General features: G+C 48.1%; 1 protein-coding gene across 1 annotated transcript in view; it reads left to right on the top strand.

The window, feature by feature from the left end:
- Positions 1-16,035, top strand: part of LOC129713053 (sorbin and SH3 domain-containing protein 1) — a 228,433-nt gene that overhangs the window by 40,899 nt on the left and 171,499 nt on the right. Inside the window, 6 exon segments of the mRNA XM_055661932.1 lie at positions 127-189; positions 3,070-3,132; positions 5,178-5,225; positions 6,603-6,732; positions 8,275-8,389; positions 12,336-12,464. Coding sequence (XP_055517907.1) covers positions 127-189; positions 3,070-3,132; positions 5,178-5,225; positions 6,603-6,732; positions 8,275-8,389; positions 12,336-12,464 — 548 coding nt within the window.

Below are 16,035 nucleotides of genomic sequence, written 5' to 3'. Positions count from 1 at the left end.
CACATGGACCTCCAGCCCCCCGTGCTCTTTGGTCAGTCAGTCTCGTCCCCAAAGGGAGGTGGAAGGTGGGAGTTAGATTCGGGCGAGAAGGTTTTAAGAGTTGCACTCTGCTTTTTCCTGCCGCAGAGGTCAATCCCTACACACCCAGCTACGTATTTCCTGAGACGACACCCAGCCCTAAATCAGCAGGTAATGCGGGCAATGCAATCTGCCCTCTGCCGCACAGATTTCACCCCCGCCTTCATCCCATGGGTTGTGTTGCTGCTTTGCCCCCCTGGCCTTTAGCAGAGAGATGGAGCTTTGCTGCGCTTGCTTCTAACAGCTGTGATGTGAGACGCAAGTGTGAGAATCGAGTGTGCAATGCAAATCTTTCTCTCTCTCTCTCTCTCTCTCTCTCACTCACTCCCTATCTCTTTCCCTCTCTCCCACCCTGTCTCCTCTCTCCTTCTCTCACTCTCTTCTCTCTCTGTCTCTCGGTGTCCCTGTCTCTCTCTTACTTGCTCTCTCAATCTCTCTCTCTCTCTCTCTCTCTCTGTTCCTGTGTATCTCTCCCTTTCTCTCTTACTCTCTCTCCATCTCCCTCTCTCCCCCCTCTCTCTCTTTTAATCCCACCAGTTGGCATCTGAGTGGACTTAATTTTGTCTTCCTCCAGCTAAAACAGTTAGTACCTGCCCCAACGACCTCCTCCAGCAGCTCGTTTCATTTATCTGCCACCCTTTGTGTACAAAAGTTGCCTGTCATAATTGTGTATACTTCTTTCAGCTCCTCTCAAAGTCCAACATTCCAGGGGAAAAATCCAACCTTTCCCCCCTTCGTCCGAAACTCCAATCCCGGCAGCTTTCTGGTACACCTCCCCTGCATCTTCTCCAAAGTCTCACTTAGAAGGATGAGAGGGTATCTTGTAGAAACATGTAAAAATCTTAAAGGATTGTCACATGCTGAGGTAGAGTGATATTAATTGTGGATACAGTTCAGTGTAAGTGCAAGGCCAGCAACATAATCATGGACCAGTCACACCCGCACCACTCCCTCTCCTCCCCTCTCCCATCGGGTGTGAGGAAGTGTGAAAACGCACACCTCCAGATTCAGGGACAGATTCTTCCCAGCTGTTATCAGGCAACTGAACCATCCACAACCAGAGAGCAGTGCTGAACTACTATCTACCTCATTGATGACCCTCGGACTATCTTTGATCGGACGTTGCTGGCTTTACCTTGCACTGAACGTTATCCTCTTATCATGTAAATGGCTCGATGATCATGTGTTGTCTTTCCGCTGACTGGATAGCGCGCAACAAAAGCTTTTCACTGTACCTCGGTACACGTGACAATAAACTAGAAGCACTTTGATACATCTTAAATAAGCATCTGAGATACAGTACAAGTCTACAGCAGTAGTACACTGAAAGGCCTGTCCCACGGTGATTTTTTTCGGCAACTGCCGGCGTTATTGACTGACGTATTAGGGTCGCCGAAAGATTTTGAAAATTTCAAAATACAGCGGCGACAAAAAAGAATGTTGTGACAATTGAGGAAACAGCGCACGTCAATGCGTTATCATGCCACGGCACGCCGTGACTTTTTCAGTGACCTGATATGCTAGTCATTGATGCGGGACAGGCCCTTGAGACAGTATACACAGTTGCCGTAGTCGGGATCGAACCCATGTCTCCAGCGCTGTGAGGCAGCAGCTGTACTGCTGCGCCACCGTGCCGTGTTTGGGTTCCAACGCTGGCTTTTATTCAGTGTTCTCTTGGTCAGATGTACATGCATGTGGCTGATCATTAGGTCAGAAAGTCAGAAGTAACAGGAGTAGAATTAGGCCAATCAGCCCATCAAGTCTACCCCGCCCTTCAATCATGGCTCACCTATCTCTCCATCCTAACCCCATTCTCCTGCCTTCTCCCCATAACCTCGGACACCCGTACTAATCAAGAATCTCTCTATCTCTGCTTTAAAAGCATCCACTGACTTGGCCTCCAAATCCCTCTGTGGCAAAGAATTCCACAGATTCACCACCCTCTGAGTAAATCAATTTCTCCCCATCTCCTTCCTAAAAGAACATCCTTTAATTCTGAGGATGTGACCTCTGGTCCTAGACTCTCCCACTGGTGGAAACATCCTCTCCACATCCACTCTATCCAAGCCTTGCACTGTTCTGTAAGTTTCAATGAGGTTCCCCCTCGTTCCTCTAAACCCCAGCGAATCGAGGCTCAGCGCCGACAAACGGCCATCATAGCTTAACTTACTCATTCCTAGGATCATTCTTATAAACCACCTCTGGACCCTCTCCTGAGCAAGCACATCCTTCTTTAGATATGGGGCTCAAAATCAGTGGGGGAAAGTGGTCAGATATGTGGATGACCGGTGAGGGGAAGGATGGGCTGGGTTGTCGGTCTTCAAAACTGTGTTGTAGGTCTAATCCACAACCACCACCGATAAGGAATCTTCCCTGATATGTTATCTCAGAGCACTTGATAGATTGATTGAACAATACTTTATTGTCAAATCTGACAAGTCTTAGCAAAATTCTGTTTTGCACACCATACACAGAGTATGCAAAGAGTCGCTACATAGGACCCCTCTCTATCGATGGCCCTCCACTCTCGCCGGCCGAGTCCTGTATTCATAATTTCTATGTGATAAGAGCAGAATTAGGCCATTCGGCCCGTCAAGTCTACCACACCGTTCAATCATGGCTGATCTATCTCTCCCTACTAACCCCATTCTCCTGCCTTCTCCCCATAACCCACACTAATCAAGAATCTATCTATCTCTGTGTTAAAAATATCCTTTGACGTCCTCCACTGCCTTCTGTTGCAATGAATTCCACACTCGACACCCTTTTGGAGGCAATTTCCACAAAAATCCTTGGAATTCAGAGAAGGTTCAGAGGGTAAAATATTTCCATCTCCTTTAGGACCTTGTGTTGGACTAACTCCAGTTCCTTAAGTCTGATATATCTCAGCGCTCTCGTGTGTGTGTTTTTTCTTCCTCCCAGCTTATTGCTTTCCTCTTGATGTTGCATCTTCTCATCACCCATCTATGCTCCTGTCCATTTCTCTCCTAGAAAAAGAGACTTACACCCCAACCTATGTCTTCTCAGAGGTTGCTAAGAGACAGATTTTGGAAGGTACTTTGTGTTTCTCTGCTGCTCCCTGTCCCATTAGAACTGTCTAAACATCATTCCCTCTGCTCCCTGTCCCATTCTGCCTTCTTGAAGTTTGCAATTTAACTTTGCTAATGAGTGAATACTTTACAAGTCACAGTAATATTCTTTGTTTTACACGGCCAAGGTATGCAAAGAGGCACTACATAAAGGGCACAGACAAAGTTACAAGTACCCCGTTTTCACACAAACCACTTTTAACACATTCCGTGACCAGAAACGTTAGTGGCAATGCCGTGACAAACCTTTCTGTGAAGCAGCAGAGGTGACAGTGAAAGGTTTGCATCAATGCATCTCGCACTTTAGCTGCTCCCGCAGCAGGGCTAAGTCCGGAGACAAGATTAAACAAACAATGGGGTAAAAAAACTTTTGTCTATTATGCAACAAAGTCCTAAACAGGGAAGCTTATGCCGAATGCCTTCTCGACCACCTTATCTGCCTGTTACGCCACTTTCAAGGACGTGTGTACCCGCACTCCTAGATCCTGTTTGACAAAACTCCCCAGGGCTCTGCCATTCACTGTGATGGTCATAGGGTCATAAGTGATAGGAGCAAAATTAGGCCATTCGGCCCATCATCTACTCCGCAATTCAATCATGGCTGACCTACCTTTTCCTCTCAACCCCCATTATCCTGACTTCTCCCCATAACCCCTGACACCCGTACTAATCAAGAATCTGTTAACGTCTCTACAACAGCGAGACCGAGCGCAGGCTTGGCGATCACTTCGCTGAACACCTCCGCTCAGTCTGTGTTAACCAACCTGATCACCCGGTGGCTCAGCACTTCAACTCCCACTCCCATTCCCTCTCTGACCTTGCTGTGATGGGCCTCCTCCATGGCCAGAGTGAGGCCCAGTGTAAATTGGAGGAGCAGCACCTCATATTTTGCTTGGGTAGTTTACACCCCTTCCCAGTTCTCCCACAAGTCCTACTGTCTCCTTTCTTTTCCCTGCCCCCCCTGACATCAGTCTGAAGAAGGGTCGTAACCTGAAACGTCGCCAATTCCTTCTCTCCATAGATGCTGCCTCGCCCACTGAGTTCCTCCAGCATTTTTTGTCTACCTTCGATTTTTTTTCCAGCATCTGCAGTTCTTTCTTAAATAAAGGATCTGTCAACCTCTGCCCAAAAAATATCCATTGACTTGGCCTCCACAGCTGTCTGTGGCAATGAAGTCCACAGATTCACCACCCTCTGACTAAAGAAATTCATTCTCATCTCCTTCCTAAAGGAACGTCCTTTAATTCTGAGGCTGTGACCTCTGGTCCTGGACTCTCCCACTAGTGGGAACATTCTCTCTGTTCGGAACATTTCAATGAGGTGTCCCCTCATTTTTCTAAACTCCAGGTCCTGCCTGTGGTTCAGAAACTAGTTAACTTGGCTCTAGAATACTCTGGGATATGATGGGATTGTGACATGGGACAAATAAATGTATTATTTTGGTATTCCAATTAATCACAGCCAAAATTCCATGCAAAAATTAATCATTAACTAACATGAAGCTCCCCTGTTTAGGACTTAATTTGCTAAATCGACATTTTGTTTTCTCATTGTGCAGGAAGGAACTGCCAATAATGCTGGTTTTTACCGAAGATAGACACAAAACATTGGAGTGACTCAGCGGGTCAGGCAGCATCTCTGGAGAAAAAAAGATAGGTGCCATTTTGAGTCGGAATATCAGCCTGAAACGTCACCCATCCTTTTATTCCAGAGATGCAGCCCGACCCGCTAAGTTACCCCAGCACTGTGTCTTTTTTTCTCATTGTTTGTGTAATCTTGTTTCAGGTCCTTAGCTGTTGTACAGAGCAGCTAAAGTCATTGAATCATGCACAAGCTACTGATATTGGGATGTGTGTCCATCTAACTGTATCCACTAACTGTCCATCTGTCCATGCATTAGGATAGTTTATACAAACTCCATTAACGGCAGTCACGGCGTGAACACGAAGTGTCGATGTGCGGGTTCTCTCATACTTGGCTTGTTTTCTCATGGAGTGTCTTTCTTTGCAGATGATGAACTGGACGACTATGCCTCATGCTACCCTTGCTCAGAGGATGGTGAGTATCTTCCTTCTGGTGATGAATTGTTAACCTCCTTGCAGCCAACTCGCGACCATTCAGGCCTTCCAGCCTGGTTTTCAGATCGACCTTGAGCACATAAGAATTAGTTTCAGGAATTGTCTTTCAAGCTAATTTAATCAAGTTCGTGTGTAGGAAGGAACTGCAGATGCTGGTTTAAACCGAAGATAGACTCAAAAAGCTGAAGTAACTCAGTGCGACAGGCAGCATCTCTGGAGAGAAGGACTTGGTGACTTTTCGGGTCGAGACCCATCTTCACACCCTAATGACCCCATTAGAGAGGCTGCCTGTCCCGCCCGTGTAACTCCAGCATTTTGTGTCTATCTGAATGTGAGCAACAATGCCTGTTCCGGTTTCCTCCCACATCCCATAGATGTCCGGATTTAGTAGGTTAACCAGCCTCTGTGAAATGGCCTCTAGTGTGTAGGGGAGTGGATGAGAAAGTGGGATAACATAGAACTAGTGTGAACGGGTGATCAGCAAGATAGCCAAAAAGTCCGAAGAAGGGTCTCGACCCGAAACGTCGCCTATTTCCTTCGCTCCATAGATGCTGCCTCACCCGCTGAGTTTCTCCAGCAGTTTTGTAAACACTCTTTAGGTTCACTGATATCCTCTGGCGATAGAAATCCTTCCTTCTGCTTGTTCATTTATAACTCCAGACCCACTGATGCATCTCAGGTGCTTTTTCCCGTTGATGCTACTCAGTTTCCACCAGTCTTGAATTTTAGTTTAGTTTAGAGATACAGTTTGGAAACAGGCCCTTCGGCCCACCGAGTACACACACACTAGTGATCCCCGCACACTTATACTAACCTACACACTATGGATAATTTACAATTTTACCAGGCCAATTAACCTACAAACCTGAACGTCTTTGTAGTGTGGGAAGTAACCGGAGCACCCGGAGAAAACCCACGTGGTCAAACTCCGTACAGACATCACCCGTAGTCAGGATCGAACCTGGGCCTCTGGCGCGGTAAGGCAGCGACTCTACCGCTGACTCTACTATCAGGGGTGGACAGTGAATGCCAGCAGGGTATGTGACGCCCACGTCTCCAAACAGAAAGAAAAGTTTAGAATGATCCGATCTGCTGCAGTGGAGCTGGGGTTGGGGTTGGTTAGTAATATTGCAAGAATAAAAGAACTGCAGATGCTGGTTTACACCAAAGACAGACACAAAGTGCTGGAGTAACTCAGCTGGTCAGGCAGCATCTCTGGAGAAAAAGGATGAGTGACATTTCATGTCGGGACATTTCTCCATCCAGGCTCTGAAGGAAGCTTCCATCACCCGCACTGTTCCTCCAGTAATATTGCTATTGTTTTGTTCCACTGACTTGTCCTTTCTGCTTCCGACAGTGAAAAGCCAGACCATTATGCCTCGCTCCAAGAGTGTAATGGACACCACTGACTCCGAGCCCATCGAGCGGAGATCAGCCACCCTGCCCCTACCGACCCGCTCATCCTCACTCAAGCCACTTCCTGAGAGGTACGGTTTCAATTACTCTTTCTGGATGGCACGGTGGCGCAGCGGTAGAGTTGCTGCTTACATCGCCAGAGACCCCGATTCCATCCTGACGATGGGTCCTGTCTATACGGAGCTTGTGACCGCATGGGTTTCCTCCGAGATCTTCGGTTTCCTCCCACTCTCCAGAGACGTTCAGGTTTGTATGTTAATTGGCTTGGTATAAATGTAAGTTGTCCCTAGTGTGGATGGGGTAGAATTAATGTGCGGTGATCAGATTCAGATTCAGATTCAATTTTAATTGTCATTGTCAGTGTACAGTACAGAGACAACGAAATGCATTTAGCATCTCCCTTGAAGAGCGACATAGCAAACGATTTGAATAAATAACAATAAGTGTCCGGGGGGGGTGGTGATTGGCAGTCACCGAGGTACGTTGTTGAGTAGAGTGACAGCCGCCGGAAAGAAGCTGTTCCTGGACCTGCTGGTTCGGCAACGGAGAGACCTGTAGCGCCTCCCGGATGGTAGGAGGGTAAACAGTCCATGGTTGGGGTGAGAGCAGTCCTTGGCGATGCTGAGCGCCCTCCGCAGACAGCGCTGGTTGGTGTGGACTAGTGGGCTGTTTCCGCGCTGTATCTCTAAACTAATTGATTGATTGACTGGAAGATAATGCACGGAATTTGGCCCTTCATCCTACCGAGTCCGTGCTGATCATTCATTGCTCGTTCGTAGGGTTGCCAACTTCACGGACAAAAGGTGCAAATTCCCGACGGCAATTTGTTGACCGACTCGGCCGTGTCTGGGTGAATGATGAGTTGGCCCGGGTGCTGGACTGCACACAAAGCCCAGCCGGCGGGCCAGCTGAGGAGTTTTGGCCCGGGCGACATCGCGTGTAAAGTCCAGCATTCCATCCAACTCATGAACCGATGATCGGCCATAAGAGGGAGGGGTGGTGGTGGTGTCGGCGGTAAGCGAAGGTCCGAAGGTCGGACAGCTGGCCGGGCTGCCGACCGATGGGGCTACGGGCGAGGCGCTGCTGCTGCTGCTGCTGCACTCCATGGGCTGCACTACGTCGGGACGTGTGAGGCGTTCCGACCCGACGGTCCCCTCGACCCGAGTAGTAGCAGTCAAATACGGGACAAGGGTGGTCCTGTATGGGACAAACCAATTGTAGGCCAATGTACGGGATGTCCCGGCTAATACGGGGCAGTTGGCAACACTACTCATTCACACTGCTTCCATGTTATCTCTCTTCCACATCCACTCCTTACATGTAGAAAGGAACTCCTCTCTCCTTAAACCAACATCCTCTTGTTTTGAACACCACTATCATAGGAAAAATATTCAGACTGTCCCTCTATCCCCAGAGGGGATGAATAATATAATACGGCCATAAAAAAGCTGGAGTAACTCAGCGGGACAGGCAGCATCTCTGGAGAGAAAGAATGGCTGACGTTTCGCTTCGAGACCCTTCCTCAGACTGAAGAATCCAGATTAATAATAATAATAGTAATATACTTTTTTTAAAGGTTTTCTGTTTCCCTGAATATGTTTTGCTTCTTTCAGGAACGACTGGGGTCCGTTGGACAAGAAGATGGACACACGGAAGTATCGGGCCGAGCCTAAAAGTATCTTTGATTATGTACCGGGAAAGTCGTCAGTCCTGGCACACGAGAAAATGGTAGTGTATGGGCTTGGCTGATCCATAGAGCAATGCCTGTAGTCAGTGTTTGTCTCTCTCTGTCTAACAGGCTGTCCAACTAACTCATCCTGTATGCACATCAGCAGAACCAACAAAATGGCCTTGGGAACAAAATCCTAATCCCCAGCCCGTCAAAATAAATAAATAATCACAACTCACTGAAAGCAACTACAAAGTAACGAACTACCGTTACAGAACATGTAATTTTGGGGTGGCACGGTGGCGCAGCAGTAGAGTCGCTGCCTTATAGCGCTTGCAGCGCCGGAGACCCGGGTTTGATCCCGACTACGGGTGCTGTCTGTACGGAGATGTACGTTACTCCCCGTGACCTGCGTGGGTTTTCCCAGAGATTTTCAGTTTCCTCCCACACTCCAAAGACGTGCAGGTTTGTAGGTTAATTGGCTTGGTATAAATGTGAAATTGTCCCGAGTGTGTGTAGGGTAGTGTTAGTGTGCGGGGATTGCTGGTCGGTGCGGACTCGGTGGGCCGAAGGGCCTGTTTCCACGCTGCTCTAAACTAAACTAAACTAAACTCTCCCCAAACTATCACAACTTAGTGAAAACTACAAAATGAAGAACTACAATTCCAGATGATAGAACGTAGAACAGTACAGGAACAGGCCCTTCGGTCCACAATGTTTGTGCCGAACATGATGCCAAGTTAAACTGATCTTATCTGCCTGTAAATGATCCAGATCCCTCTATTCCCTGCACTTCCATGTGCCTTTCTAAAAGCTTCTTAAACACCACTATAGTGTCGGTCTCCACCACCCCTGGCAGAGTGTTCTAGGCCCCACCACGCACTGTGTTAAAATAAACTTGCCCTGAATATCTCCATTAAACTTTCCCCCTCTCACGTTATAGTTATGCTCTCTAATTGCTGGAATTCTAAACTAAATACTGGAAATACTTCACTGGTCAGACAGCAGCTGATGAGGAAAAAGCAGAGTTGATGGTTCAGACTGCTGATCTTTCATCAAATTAAACCTCAACTCAGTTTCTCTTTCCGCAGATGCTGCCTGAACCGCCGAGTGTTTCCGCCATTTTCGGTTTTATGTCAGGCACAAATCTCAGCCTTTCAAGAGAACTGTGCTGATTTGTTGCACCGTAACTAATAAAGCTCAATGTTTATTTGCTTAGTAGACTAGCAGCTAGTGACTGACACTCTCAAAGCAATTAATCATCTAAAAACAACATGATTCCTTTGGCTAACAGATGTTATATTCTACTAAATACTGCAAATGCTAAAATCTGAATGAAAATCCAAAACGACAATCAGTTCATCCAGTAACGCCTCAAGCATCTCTCATCTCTCTCTCTCTCTATATATCTCCATCTATCCTTTATCTCTCTATCTATCTCTCTCTCTCTCTCTCTCTATTTTTCCATCTCTTCCTCTCTCTCTCTCTCCATCTCAAATTCCATCTCTCCACTTATCTCTATCTCTCTATTTCTCTATCTTTCTATCGCCATCTCTCTCTTTCTCTCTATCTCTCTATTTCTCCATCTCTACATCTCTCTATCTCTCTCTATCTCTCTATCTATCTCTCCATCTCTCTATCTCTATCTCTCTATTTCCCAATCTCTCTATCTCTCCATCTCTCTATATCTCTTAATCTCTCTCCATCTCTCTCTCTACATCTCTATTTCTCTTTCTCTCTTTCTCTCTTTCTCTCCATCTCTCCATCTCTCTATCTCTCTATATCTCTTTCTCTCTCTCTCCATCTCTATCTCTCTATCTCTCTTTTTCCCCCTCTCTCTCTCCATCTCTCTCTCTCTACATCTCCATCTCTCTTTCTCTCTATCTCTCTCTCTATCTCCAGGCTTTGTCCCACCAACGCCTCCCTTTCAGCTTTCTCCCCCTGACGACAATCAGTCTGAAGAAAAGTCCCGACCTGAAACCTAAAGGGCCCCAACCCAAAAGTTACTTATCCATGTTTGCCAGAGATGCTACCTGACCCTCTGAGTTACTCCAGCATTTTGTGTCTATCTTAAGTTTGTAGGTTAATTGGCTCGGGTAAAATATTGTAACTTGCCCCTAGTGTGAGTATAGTCTCTCTTTGCCGTGGACTGAACGGTGGGCCGAAGGGCCTGCTTCCACGCTCTCTCTCTGAAATCTAAAGTCATATCAATAGTTTAATTATTATTAAGGAGCAATTACAAGGTACGTTTTATGAGTTGGAATTCCATCTTGGCACCGTCCCCAGTAGAAACGAGAAACTGCAGATGCTGCTTCACAAAAAAAAGGACACAAAGTGCTGGAGTAACTCAGTGGGTCAGGCAGCATCTCTGGAGAACGTGGATAGGTGGTGTTTTCAGGCAGGACCCCTCTTGAAAAAAAATTCACATCAGGGAGAGGAGGAGACGGAGGTCCCGACCTGAAACGTCACCAATCACCCATACCAGTCAGTGTTGTTCAGAGTTGCTGCCTGACCCAAATGATAGTCTTTCATTTGGCACCTTATCTGTTGACGTTTAGGTTATTGCCACGTGTACCGAGGTACAGTGAAAAGCTTTTGTTGCGTGCTAACCAGTCAGCGGAAAGACAACACATGATAACAATCGAGCCAATTAGTGTAAAGATACATGCTAGTGCGCAGACTTCTGCCAAAATCAGTTAACTTACGAACTTTGTGAGGTGTGCAATGGTTTGGTATTTGGAGAGTCAGTGGGCAGAGTTGACTGTTTGAATCTTGCATTATCTTTTCTTGCTGGATGCATGTGGGGTTCGGTGTGGGAGTGGGTGATGGTGCATTTTGACCAAGACCTCTGCGTGCACTGGCTGCGTTGTCAGCGCATGTTTTGCATGCAGGGTGCTTGGCGACAGAGTCTGGGGCCTGTTCATAAGTTCATGTTCATTTGTGATAGGAGCAGAATTAGGCCATGTGGCCCATCAAGTCTACTCCGCCATTCATTCATGGCTGATCAATCTTTCCCTCTCGACCCCATTCTCCTGCCTTCTCCCCATAATCCCTGTCATCCGTACTAATCAAGAATCTATCTATCCCCGCCTTAAAAGTATCCATTGACTTGGCCTCCACAGCCGTCTGTGGCAATGAATCCACGCTTTTATTGGGTTCAATGCCGACAGCGTTTCATTCCAAACTATTCCAACCTATGTCAAATACTGTGGCCACATCCATTCTACACACACCCACCCTCACTGGGAGACGGGTCGCACACACACACATATGCGCTTACACACACTCGCACACACACACTGCGTGCACACACACAAACACACGCACATGCGTGCACACACACACTCGCACACACACATGCGTGCACACACACTCGCACACACACATGCACACACGCGCGCGTACACACTGACCCTCGCTGGGAGATGGGTCACACACTCGCCCATTCACTCTCGCACACACTCACACCCACACTCATGCTCACTCTCACACATACTGACTCACATGCACGCACACATACTGACCCTCACTGGGTCACCCACGACTGGTCAGCTTGGCCAGGCCCAGGAGCAAACATACCGGGACATCCTCTGCTCTCCCCGCTCCCCGACGCACTGGCCGCCCGAAGACGAGGACGGTGGGACTGAAGCGCAGCCAGAACGCAAGGAGCAGCCCCTCTCGCGCTCCACGTGTACGTGGAACGTCGGCTCTACTAGCCCGCGGAAGTGGCGGGGGGCAGGCGAGCCTGTGAACTGACTCAGGAATTAGTTGCATGGGACTGTTCGGTGTGGCCTTCCACCCCAGGCCACCGATATAGAGAGGCAGGATCCCTGCATCGAGGGGGATGCACTGGGGGGCTACTGGGTGGGATGCATGTCTCCGCACGGATTCCTGCATGGTCGCATGTTGGGGACGTGCTCTCCGGTGGTGGACCCAGCTCCAAATGCATGCAGCTGCGACGCCACAGGGGCCTGCGGGCAAATCTCACTCAACCTTTCACGTCAGAACTCTGAAGGAACGGTCGGGAGAGACTGCGCGCAGCCGGGCGGCAGGAACAGATCGCTGAACGACCTGTATTATCAGGTGCCCGAAGAAAACCACTCACACCATCACAGGGACGACTTGGGCGGTGATGTAAGTCCAACTAGAGCCAGTGTGGTCTCTCTAGACACCGAGAAGCCTTTCCTTCAACTAATAATCTCAAGTGTTTTCCAAAGTTCCTTGCAGGTGGATCAGCTATTTTGCTGGAAGTTGCTGTTTGTGGTAACTTGTGTCATAGAGTGATACAGCGTGGAAACAGGCCCTTCGGCCCAACTTGGCCAACATGTCCCAGCTACACTAGCCCCACCTGCCCCCGTTTGGCCTGTATCCCTCCACACCTGTCCTATCCATGTACCTGCCTCAACTACCTCCTCTGGCAGCTCATTCCATACACCCACCACCCTCTGTGTGAAAAGTTTAGCCCTCAGATTCCTATTAAATCCTTTCCCCCTTCACCTTAAACCCATGTCCTCTGGTCCTCGGTTCCCCTACTCTGGGCAAGACACTGTGAGTCTACCCGATTTACTCCACTCATGATTTTATACACTTTTATCATTTCTTTGTAAACCAACTGCAGCTGAGACACAGGGAATTGCAAATGCTGCCTTTTTTTTGTGAATGCCAGCATCTGCAATTCCTTGTTTCCCCGTTTAAATGGCAAACTCTGGTATTTTGTGCAAAACACAAAGTGCTGGAGGAATACAGGGGGTCAGGCAGCATCTGTGGAGAGAAGGAACAGGGGACGTTTTGGGTTGGAGCCAGTTCCCCTACCCCACCCCCCCCCCCCCCCTCCCTACCCCTCCCCCCCTCACACACACACATCCCCATCCCCCCCCACACAAATTATCGCCTATCCACTACATCCACAGATGCTGCCTGACTCGCTGAGTTCTTCCAGCATTTTGTATATTGTAAATGGGAACTGGTTTAACATGTGGTCTCATCCGCTGCTAACTACAGTTTCAGTTTAGTTTATTGTCACGTGTACCGAGGTACAGTGATCAGCTCTTGTTGCGTGCTAACCAGTCAGCGGAAAGATAATACATGATTACAATCGAGCCATTCACTGTATGCAGATACATGACAAGGGAATAACGTTTAGTGCAAGTTAAAGCTAGCAAAGTCCAATCAAGGATAGTCCGTGGGCCACCAATGAGGTAGATAGTAGTTCAGCGCTGGCCTCTAATTGTAGTAAGTTGCCTGATAACAGCTGGGAAGAAACAAGTCAGTGCTTTAGTGGGTAGAGCACTCTGACGCAATTGACTCTCCCCCTCCTTGCCCCATTTAAGGCTTCGCCCTTATAATCAGGGGCCTGATTTTAGTGTTAAGAAGGTTTTTACAACACACTTTGGTTGCAGTGATATGTGTTTGGAGAACAATGCTGTGTTGTACGCATGCATGTTCAGCTGCACTATAGCTTCATGCAAAAGCCCCTCCATGTTGATTCATGGTCTGGTGATAACGGTCACACCCGCTGGGCAGTTGTTCTAGAGCGGTTTTGCAAATGACCTTTCATGTACGGTGTGGAGATGGCGCTGAATTGTTGGCGTGTGAAGGGCCTGTCCCACTTACGTGACTTTGTCGGCGACTGCCGGCACCCGTCATAGGTCGTTGCAGGTCACCGTAAATTCTCAACATGTTGAAAATCCAGCGGCGACCAGAACAAGGTACGACTCTCTGGGCGACTACTCACGACCATACAGGCTTCACCCCGCGACATGTCACCAAGATGTCGCCTGTATGGTCGTGAGTCGTCTCCTGGTCGCCCAAAGAGTCGTAGCGACTCTTTCTGGTCGCCGCTGAGTTTTCAACGCGTTGAATATTTTCGGCGATCTATGAAGGGTGCTGAAAAAGTTGCGTAAGTGGGACAGCCCCTTAAGAGAGGAATGGTTCTCGTGCGGTGACAGTCGATGGGTGTGTAAACGTTGGCTGAAGAACTAACTCAATTGCTCCAATTCCTCTGCCTCACCATCCAAGTGCTGGAACGACGGGGTTACAAGCTGGGCTTGTGCACTCTGGAGTTTAGAAGGATGAGAGGGCATCTCATTGAAACATATAAGATTGTTAAGGGCTTGGACACACTAGAGGCAGGAAACATGTTCCCGATGTTGGGGGAGTCCAGAACCAGGGGCCACAGTTTAAAAATAAGGAGTAAGCCATTTAGAATGGAGACGAGGAAACACTTTTTCTCACAGAGATTGGTGAGTCTGTGGAATTCTCTGCCTCAGAAGGCGGTGGAGGCATGTTCTCTGGATGCTTTCAAGAGAGAGCAAGATAGGGCTCTTAAAAATAGCAGAGTCAGGGCATATGGGGAGAAGGCAGGAACGGGGTGCTGATTGGGGATGGTTAGCCATGATCACATTGAATGGCGGTGCTGGCTCGAAGGGCCGAATGGCCTACTCCTGCACCCATTGTCTATTGTCTTTTGTCTATTGTTAAAACAGCGTAAAGCTCCCTCCGCCTTTCTCAGGTGACATGTCACCACTGTCCCAACTCCAGATACCTTCCCGCAACTAGTATGCTTATCTCGTGATAGACACAAAGTGCTGGCGTAACAGCGGGTCAGGCAGCATCTCTGGAGAAAAAGGATGGGTGACGTTTCATGTCAGGACCCTTCTTCTGAAGAACCAGCACTGGCAGTTCTGGCGGTGGAGCAGACAGAATGTGTAGAGAGGAACAGCAGATGCCAGTTTGCATCGAAGATGGGTGCTGGAGTAACTCAGTGGGTCAAGCAGCATCTCTGGATAGAAGGAATGGGTTGAGACCCTTCTTCAGACTGAGAGTCAGGGTAGATGGATACATGGAGATAAGGAAGGGCAAGGGGTGAAAACGAGATATCAAAAGGGATGTGGATCATGGGTAATGTAGAATAGATCATTGAGCTTATTGAGCTTATGTTTTGTTTGTGGAACAGCGGTTGGCCACGTTTATGTTTCGAGTCACTTTCTTATAGCTTCCAAGCCGGCTGTTGCACGTTTTAGCGTGTTTTATTTCCAAGGCTGGTGCAGACACAACGGGAATGTTAAAGAAGTCCTCTCCCCATGCAGAGAAGAGTTGCCAAAGTTGCTTCATACCGAGTTCAAGAAATCAGAAACTAGATGGACTTTAAAACTACCTGAAGTTCTCTGCCCCAAATGGATCTGTGGCCACGTGGGAGTTTGGGTTTAAGTTCACAAGTTCTAAGAGCAGAATTAGGCCATTCGGCCCATCAAGTCTACTCTGGCATTCAATCATGCCTGATCTATCTCTCCCTCTCAACCCCATTCTCCTGCCTTCTCCCCATAACCCCTGACACCTGCACTAATCAAGAATCTATCAATTTCTGCCTTAAAAATATCCACTGACTAGGCCTCCACAGCCGTCTCAGGCAATGATTCACCACCCTCTGCCTAAAGAGATTCCTCCTCATCTCCTTCCTAATGAATGTCCTTTCATTATGAGACTCTGACCTCTGGTCCTAGACTTTCCCACTCGTGGAAACATCCTCTCCACATCCACTCTATCCAGGCCTTTCACTATTCGGTAAGTTTCAATGAGGTCCCCCCTGTTCCTTCTAAACTCCAGCGAGTACAGGCCCAGTGCTGTCAAGCGCTCATCATATGTTAACCCACTCATCCCTGGGATCATTCTCGTAAACCTCCTCTGGACACTCTCCAGAGCCAGC

This window comes from Leucoraja erinacea, chromosome 34 (genome assembly GCF_028641065.1).
Source record: "Leucoraja erinacea ecotype New England chromosome 34, Leri_hhj_1, whole genome shotgun sequence".
NCBI classification, from domain to species: Eukaryota; Metazoa; Chordata; class Chondrichthyes; order Rajiformes; family Rajidae; genus Leucoraja; species Leucoraja erinaceus.
The sequence above is the reverse complement of the archived record's forward strand: the minus strand, read 5'-3'. Positions and strand labels throughout refer to the sequence as shown.